At 55.0% G+C, this 8999-nt stretch overlaps 1 protein-coding gene across 1 annotated transcript in view; it reads right to left on the bottom strand.

Annotated features, from left to right (window-relative positions):
- The window catches only part of Tmprss5 (transmembrane serine protease 5), a 14790-nt gene that overhangs the window by 3372 nt on the left and 2419 nt on the right, over nucleotides 1-8999 (bottom strand). The window contains exons 5-12 of the mRNA XM_012512723.1: nucleotides 8072-8207; nucleotides 7670-7783; nucleotides 6077-6120; nucleotides 5297-5459; nucleotides 4197-4375; nucleotides 2134-2232; nucleotides 1604-1746; nucleotides 1208-1360 (exon numbers count right to left, since the gene is read on the bottom strand). Of these exons, the coding sequence (XP_012368177.1) occupies nucleotides 1208-1360; nucleotides 1604-1746; nucleotides 2134-2232; nucleotides 4197-4375; nucleotides 5297-5459; nucleotides 6077-6120; nucleotides 7670-7783; nucleotides 8072-8207 (1031 nt within the window). The remainder of the gene's footprint in view (nucleotides 1-1207; nucleotides 1361-1603; nucleotides 1747-2133; nucleotides 2233-4196; nucleotides 4376-5296; nucleotides 5460-6076; nucleotides 6121-7669; nucleotides 7784-8071; nucleotides 8208-8999) is intronic.

Here is an 8999-nt window from a genome sequence, read left to right on the forward strand (position 1 = left end):
AAAAAAAAAAAAAAAGAACAGGAAGTAGGGGAGACCAACCAGGGAGTGGGTTGGATTCTGGCTTCCATGGGCATGGTCTGGGTTGGCCAGCACCAACTTCATCTACCCGCAGCCCTGACCTGGACATCCTGTAGGTAGGCACTTAAGTAAGGCACCTGAGGACACGGGGAGAAGCACGCCTAGGGGTACACAGAGCATCCTCCCTGAAGATGCACTAGGGCGAGGGCAGAGAGGCGGGCTCCCAGCTGCTCCTCAGCCTCTTCTGTCCCCTCCTCTGGCTCCCCACCACTCCAGCCTTAGCCTCTCTCTGGAGATAGAGAGGAACTACAAGTCAGAGCCCGGGAGCAGAGGCCCAGCAGCAGCTGGTCTGTGGGCGGTGACAGTCACCCAGCAGTAGTAGGCAGTCCACACCTTCTTCATCTGCGCAGCTGCTGCTTTTTCTTCAGCGAGTGGACCTGCCAGAGAGCCCGGGAGACATGAGACTGCATTGACGTGCAGTGAGACTGGAGGGAACCAGGACTTAAGAGCAGGGAGTCCTGGATCAGAAGAGAAAGAGGGCCAACTCACAACCCAGCACCACCCATGCCAGCCAAGAGACTTTGACTCGAATTAATCACTTAACCTTTCACTTCTAACAGGTGAGACTAAAAACATCTGCTGTGGAGGTTTTCACAACGCACAAATGAGGACATGGACACAGCACCTCGTGATCTCTACAGCGTATTGATTATCTACCACCTGCTCCTGTACCCAGCCTTGGAGAAAGATGCTTTTTGTTGCCATGGCTGTCTTTGTAAGATACTTAACACAGACACTCCACTTTGCTACCCCTTGAAACACCCAGGCCTCCACTGAACAGGTGAGGCCTGATGTCCCTGAAGAACTTACTTAGACGCAGCACTGAAATCATCAGGGCAGACATAAAGTAGCTGAGATGGTTATGACAAGGAAACTGAGGTTCATCAAGGGTAGACATTTGCCAAAATTTACCTGGGAAATGGCAGCTCTAAGCTACAAACTCAGGTCATCCTTACCCAGTGCTTAAACTGAAAAAGTTCAGTGCCATGAGCTTCACTTTGGCCCCCTGTTCAGGAAAACGTTTCCTAGTCCCCTTTCCAGCCCTCAGCAGGCTGAAGGACCAGGTTCCCAGTACCCAAGAGGCATGTCCTTTAGAAACACCTTGACCCCACGCTTGCCCCACACTCACCTGTACAGTGTCGTGGATCCAGTCCAGGAACTCAGCTACCTTGGCGTAGACACCTGGGTGATTGGGCTCCGCACAGCCGCGACCCCAGCTGACCACCCCAACCAGGTGCCACGTGCCCTGATCTGGGCACACCAAGGGGCCCCCACTGTCCCCCTGAGGTATCCAGGCATGGAGACAGAAAAACAGCCAATCAGATCCTCCTGGTGGAGCAATACCTGACCAGCATGGCTAAAGGACTTCTTGGGGCCCCTCCCACTTCCTACTGGGTTAACTGCTTGCCCCCCACAAGCCCTTGGCAGGGGCTCACCCCCTACAAGGGCTGTCTGATGCCACAAACACAGACCCTGGGGGCCAAGCTGCAGTGGGCCCCGTCCCTGCCTCCACCACAGGCCACACCTGGCATGCATCAGCCCTCCCGTCCAGGTAGCCTGCACACAGCATGCGGGAGGTGAGGGCCCCACTGTACACGCAGGAGCTGTTGCAGAGCCGCGTGCTGAGCAAGGGCACCACCGTGTCCTGCAGCATGTCTGAGCTGTGACCTGTAGGAGACAGCAGGAAAGGATGTAGGGCGCCAAGTGAGGCCAGGGAGGCAGATCAGACGTAGGAGGAGTTGAGATTCCAAAGACACAGACCTGAAGAGGGAACCCAGAGAGGAGCTGGACCTGAGTGAGGAAAGGAACGAACAGGGCTGGAGAAGTGAGAAGGGGGCGGGGCTCACCCAGCGCTTGGGGTGGGCACATGGGCTGGGGAGGGGAGGCGGGAGGGCCTGGCTTAGGGAAAATATTCATTGGTGTTCTCTCCCAAAAGCCCCATGAAAGGGGAACAGGGCTAGCACAGCCACCTGGCCAGGGAAAGTGGGGGTACCCCCTTGGAGAAGGGTGCCTCCCCCACCCCACTGGCAATGACGGCCCTGGGAGCTGACTCACTGTAGCTGGGGTCCGTGTGGCCCCAGCCAGACACCCAGCACCGGGAGCCGCTTGGAAAACGCTGCCCCTCTGCCGGCAGGCACACAGCACCGACCGTGTCTGCAGAGAGACCTGTGTTCTAGGTCTGGCTTAGGCTCGACTTCCCTCCTGCAGAGCCCAGGTAACAATTCTCCTGTCTCCTTTCTTAACGGTCCCAGTGCCTGGCCTCCAGCAGCCGGGCTTGCGAGGCTGCTGCACAGGCCAGGCGCCATCTCCCCTTGGGAGGGCTGGTCAGAGAGGACAATGTACCCCACGTGTGCACAGTGCCCTCCAGAGCCGGGCAGTGAGTACACCTGCTGCCCAGCTAGGCCCTGGGGGCTGAGAAGAAAGAAACTTCCTGTTGGCCCCGGGAACTCAGTGTTATGGGGACCAGTCTGGCTTTTCCCAAGAGTGTCTGATTCTTCTTGGGACGGTAGTTCCAAAAATATGCAGCACAGCCTTTGGTGGGAGCCTAACATGATTTCAGGTTGTCCCTAGACAGGCCATTACACGAAACAGATTCACCTGGGGACCACCACTTCCTTTTCAATTCTCTTTCAGACTCTCTAACTCCATCAGGGAGAAGAGTGCCCTTTAGCGCTGGCCTGCGTCTGGCTTGATGCTGTCATCTCCCACGTGAACCGGAGAAAGCAGGTCCAGGCTCAGCGGCTTGTGCTGAGGACGCCAGCTCCCTAGGACTTAACCACTGCCCTGTTTTCACACCATGCAGTCCTGTGACCACTATCTATGTACTGTAGCACGGCACGTTCTTCAGTTGGGTAGTTTCCTCTTTTATATACACTTATTTAAGTCAATGTGGAAATAGTGCTGTGAGCAATGATTCACATACGTGATTAAGATTTGCGTGACAGGGGCTTGCTGGTTAGCTCAGTTGTCTAAAGCGTGTCACTTGGGCAAATGCAGTCAGGCTCAGGGGACCGTGGTTTGATTCCCAGCTCCATAAACCACACTACACCCTCCCTTAAGACACCCTGAACTAGCCCCCCCCCAAAAAAAAATCCTCCGGGAGGGCCAAATAGCTCAGCAGATTAAAGCACCTGCAAGCAGGCACAGGGTCTGGGGGCTCAATCCCTATACCTGCTGTGCCAGCCCCACCCCCAGGGCACACTGAGATGGCACTTGAGACTGGGTATGGTGGAGCACGCCTGTAATCCCAGCCCTTGGGAGGCTGTAAACACGAGAATCACTGTAAGTCCAATCTAGTAGTGAGAGCCTGAACACCCTGCAGACCCTTCCCTAAAATACAAAAAAAAATTTGTGTAACAAGTATAGCAAAGACCAGCCCCTGGGTGAAGACAAGGAGTGTTGTGTGCCTGAGTGTGTGTACCGGCACATGTGTATAGTGTGAGCGCATCTACGCCTAAGAGTGTATGTGCTTGTGACAGCATGGGGTATGAACCCATGAGTGTGCAAATGACCACGCGAGTACATGTGCATGTGTGTGTGTCCGCAGGGGAGTGCCTGTGAGCAATGCACGGTGGGAGGGTGCTCGCTGGAGCGCCAGCAGCTTGCACTCGCCCTACTGGCCCAGGTGCTATGGCAGGAGCCCTGGCCTCTACTGGAACAACAGGCTCAGAAACTGTTTGCCTTGGGGCCTTGGAGGGAGCGTCCGTGTTGGCGTGCCTGCCTCATCAGGGTTGTTATGAGGGTCGAGAGAAAGAACGTTTGGAAAAACTAAATCTCTTTAACTGTACTGGGTCACCAAATGGCTAGCACCCGGGACCAGCCTGGGAACTGGGTGATAAAGCCTTCGGTAGCTGAGCAGCTGAGAATCCCTGCTTCCTGCCCATTGCCCCACTGTGAAAAGGACCCGAAGCTGTTCCCAAAAGAGCCCACACAAGAGTTCATGTAACTTAGGGTTCAGGAGAATGCAGAGTGGCCGTGTCCCCCAAATGAACAGGATGTCCTGCAGTTTATAGCATCAAAAGGAAATCGCCGACATCTGCTTGTCTCTCCTCCTGCCTAGTCGCCACTCCTCCATCACCACAGCCCCCAGCTCGCTCGCTCCAGAGCCAGGGTCTCACCTGAGAAGTTTAGTGGTGTCCGGAGCCTCAGGAGGGCAATGTCGTAGTCATGGCTCTGGGTGTTGTAGAAGGGGTGGGGGATGATTTTCTCCAACACAGCTCCCTGGTGAGGCCCAACAGCGCTGTGGCTGACCAGCCCAGCATGAACCCGCCAGCTGGAAAGGTGGGACAGCCTGAAACTGTACAGAGGAACCAGGCTGAGCCCAGGGAAGGAAGGAGCAGGAGAGGGTGACATAGGGAGGTGGCAGGTAGAGGAAGCTGGCTGGAGAGGTCAATAGTGGGGGTCCCTATGGGCAGCCGGGGAGCTCTTGGGACCCAAGGATTGTGCCTCTTAGAATCACCCCAGCAACTGGTAAGATACTGGACGGCCAGGAGCAAGAAAGGGCTGACCAATGGAGAAAGGAGACACTGTGCTACCTACAGCTATCATTTTCCTTTCCAGCATAATCCCTTCCCAGCTCCACAGCACGCAGTAAAGGGTCTCGTGTGATAGGAAACTCCAACCTGAGCTCAAAAGCTTCCCCCAGTCCTTTCTTTCCATTTTGTCTGTGTAAACCCAAGGGAGGCACTCTTCCCCAGCCTCAGTTTCCTCCATGTCAGATGAGTATTATCAAAGAGCTCACTCCTTGGTTCACTCCTCCAGCTAACATTTATTACGCATCTATCATTTTCCAAGAACTGCTCTAGGCCCTGGGGACACAGCAGTGGAAAAGGCTACAAAGGGACTCGGTGGCAAGTGAGACCGGGAGCCACTGCTCCTGCGGCACTTACAATCTAGGGAAAGAAGACATCCAGCAAGGAATCACAAGGAAGTGGTGTAATTACAGTGAGGAGAAACAGTGAGAAAGCACAGAGCGTGTGAATGCGAAAGCATTTTTAAAATGTAAAAACTGAAAGAGACAAAGACTCAAGCTTTGCATTATTACTGCTGTTCAAGCAGAGCAGATTGACTGCAGCACCAGCAGGTGGGGCACCACACCCTTGCCCACTAGGAACGGATGCCTGGGGACAGACAGGTGGACAGTTGACCCAGGACACACCAACAGCCAAACACAAAGGCAGCAGAAACCCTGAGCTCCCCAGCAGCCCCCAAGACCTGCCTGTGCATGCAATGCGCAGCAGTCACCACCCAGCGGGGTGCCAGCACGGAGCCCCCACACGTGTGCCGGGAGCCGAGGGTCACACTGGCCTGCCACGGCCAGCGTCCGGGAGCCACAGCCTGCCCACCAACTATCCGAGAAGCCAGAGGCCTTGCCCCACACGCTGCCAACAGAGAAGAGCGAGACAGAGTGGCAAATGCGGGGAGCTGGCGTGGGCGGCCCTTGTTTATTATTCTCTGGTCTTGAATAGGAAGATAGAAGACAGCAGTGTTGATTAGTCCAGGTCATGGGCTTACTGAGAACAGAGACCAGGACTATGGGATTCACGGAGCCCTAATGCCCACCCCACAGTAGGGTGGGGCATGTTGGTGTGTGCAGGAGTGTGTAGGATAACCCACAAACAGGTGGGTGGGTGGGTGGGTGGAGAGGGGTGCAAGAAACCCCCAGATTGCTTCCCATACGCCTCCTGCCCTTGAAGCTGCTAACAGGTCACACCGCAGCCAGTAATAACGTTTATCTTCTTCTGGGGCTCTCCAGAAAAAGAGAAGCAGTGAATATGAAATGCCAAGGCAGCATGGCAGTCATGAAGGAAACGGCCAGCACAGTGGCTGACGGGGACAAGACAGGGCCAAGTGGGCTCTGCTGGCGTGGCCTGTCTCTGTGGGAAGGAGCCCCACAGGCACAAGGCATGTAGGCAAGGACTCCCAACCCAGACCCAGCTGAGCCTCCACAGGGCTCCTGTCCTCCCACCACCACCTTCAGGGGCAACACTTGACTCACCCGAGCACTGGAGGGAGACAATCCTGCCAGAGGTACAGCTGTCCCTGCAAATCAGAGGTGCCAGCAAGAAGCCAGGGAGGGCCACCCCGAGGCCACACACAGGAAGGGCGTAGCAGGCGGGTATTGGTGGGTTTGAGGGACAGTTCTAAGGCTATATGTAGCCACAGCCTTAAGAATTCCTCCAGTTTCTTCTAACCCCACCCAAATGGCTGCCTCCCTCCTTATAACCAGACCCAGGCAACAGCACACATGCTGACCAACCTTCCAGGGGCAAAAGAAAGCCTCCATGATTCTAGAAGATCCACTAGGGCAAGGCCCACATTCAGAAACACAATAGTTACAGATGAGAAAGCCCAGCAGCCTCCGCTGACCGGCCCTGCTTAAGTGAACGTGTGCTCCCCGGGGGCCTGGGCGGCTACTGCTGCATGCACACAGCTCTTTGCCCCACTTCCTTCCCCACCTTGTTCTGGGCTTCGCAAATTCATGTTTGTCAAAATATGAATTGCTCCTTTCTCTCTCTTCTTGTAAGTCTCCATTTCCTTTGGACAAAACGACTCCTCTCTTTCTGGGCCCTACTATCCCCTCCAGGAGCTCAGTGTCTGGATCCTCTTGGTTTCTAGTTTCTGAAAGCCACAGCCGTCCTGTCTTGCAGGAGGCAGTCTCAGCCCTACCGCCACCACTCACTCTGAACCCTAAGACAGGAACTCAGTGGCCTCCCACCTGCAGTAGGTTTCTGAGGATGCGCCTCAGTTTGGAGCTGGATAGGAGGGTCTGAGAGCACAACTCAGAGTGAAAAGTGGGCCAGGGACAAGAAGACTCCAGAGCCGGAGCCCAGCGCTGCCCAGTTCCAGGAGACCTCTGGGCCAACTGAGGAAATCAGGCAAAGAACAAGGTCTCTTCACTTGGGCGCCACGCACTCCGCCTGCCCTGGGGGTTGGGGAAGGGGGAGGGCCTGCTGCTTGCCGAGCCCTCTTCCCTTGATGTTCTCAAGGATCTCACTTGTTCTCAGCCACAACAGTTCAACTGTTTCTTTCCTGAGACATCACAAGTTCAAGCTCAGACTCAGCAATTCAGTGACTTAGGAAGTCCCTGTCTCTAAATAAAAAATAACAAGGGGCTGAGGATATAGCTCCTGGTGAAGACCCTGGATTCAGTCCCCAGTCTAACACACCCCGCCTCTAACCCCTGCGGCTACCACCAAAAAAAGTGGCAGATTCTGAGGTCACTTGGTTTGGAAACAGGACCTTGGTTTAAAGATTTGGCTTAGCTGCTGTTGGTTATGTAATCTTGGATAGGATTACTGAACTACACTTAGCCTTAGTTTTCCCATCTATAAGAGGAGCTTAGAGCACCATTCCAAGTCGTGAGACAAAACCAACCAACCCTGTCTTCCTTTAGGGGGCAATAACGTATGGCAGCTGTGCCTGGCAGGGCCCACGTGAGCCAGGTCTGTCACTTGCAACTGAAAGTCGCTCCTCTCTGTGCTCTTTCTTCTCCCAGTGTCCTCACCATAAATTTCCCTCGAAAGAAGATGGCTCTGGACTGCTCACAGGAAGTAAGGGCCCACTCTCCTAACCTCCTCAGAAGCCCTACCTGGGCTGCCACTGCTCTCCCAGGAGGCCTCCCAGGCTGGGCAGGAGCTGAGAAAATGCCTGGGAGCTGCTGAGGCTGAGGTCAGACAGGTTCACTCCGCTATGATGAGCAAGTCTGGGTGGAGGAAGGAGGCAGAACAGAAGGTCGCCTTGCATGGCAGCTACAGCAGCACTGGTGAGACACAACTACAAAGCACACAAGCGACGGAGCAAGACTGTGACAGGGACTTCTCCTGATTCATGTTTGTCACAAAGCAGCCATGTGCAAAGGAGAGGGCCAGGCTGGGACACCATCACACCCAGAGGCCAGAAGGTGCCAGAATGACCGCCTGGTACCAGCTGAGCACTTCCACCAGATAGCCCAGTTCCCGTACCTGCCAGCCAGCCTCTGCTTCCCAGGTACCTGAGGTGCCCGAGGCTCCGGCAGATCTGCAGCCCCAGGCCAGGGTTCCAGCCCTCGTAGCAGACCAGCAGCCAGTCTGGCCGGGTCCTCACCTGCACTTGCAGCAAGAAGTCCTCACTGTTTATTCTGAAAGATACTGAACCATGGCATGAAAAGCACATCCCGCCTGCTGCGAGGCAGGAGGAGCTAGGCCTGGGGCCCTGCAGGACCCAAAGGGGCCTCCATGGCCGCACCTGAGTCGCCCCAGTCAGGTTCCCTGTTCCCTGAGTGTCTGGCCAGTCCTGAACACAACATAAGCTTGGTCTAATGCATGCTTCGAGAGGCGCTCCGCACGCCTTGTCATGCAGCCCTGTGCAGGGCCTAAGATCACCCACCCTGGTCTGCAGAGGGTTGCGGGAACAGGACACAGCTCGCCCAGAACCTCAGAAGCTGCAAGCTGTGGGCTCAGGGCTTTAAATTCTCATCTTCTGATTGCAAATCTGTCACAATAATAATTACTATTTATTGTCTACCTTTGCCAGGAACTTTGTTCCCCCCAAACAAAGTTCTGTTGAAGACCCAAGCCCCTATGTGACTGTGTTTGAAGACAGACTTTTGAAGATAAGTAAGATTAAATGAGGTCATCAGAGTGGGGCCCTGATCTATGGTATCCTCTTAAAAAGAGACAGAGAATAGTCCTCTCTTTCCTCTCTCCCCTCTCCTCTCCCTCCTCCCACTCTTTTTCTTCTCCCCTCTCCCCTCTTTCCTCTTCCCTCTCCCATCTCTCCTTTCCCCTTCTCTCTTCCCTCTCCCTCTTTTTCCCTCTCCTCTCCCTCTCCTCCTCCTCTTTTCCCTCTCTCCCTCCCTTCTCTCTCTCCCCTCTCCCCTCTCTCTCCCCTCTCTCCTCTCCCCCTTCTCTCTCCCTCTTTCTCCCTCTTCTCTCCCTCTC

The sequence above is a fragment of the Octodon degus genome, unplaced genomic scaffold (genome assembly GCF_000260255.1).
Source record: "Octodon degus isolate 3935 unplaced genomic scaffold, OctDeg1.0 scaffold00266, whole genome shotgun sequence".
Lineage (NCBI taxonomy): Eukaryota > Metazoa > Chordata > Mammalia > Rodentia > Octodontidae > Octodon > Octodon degus.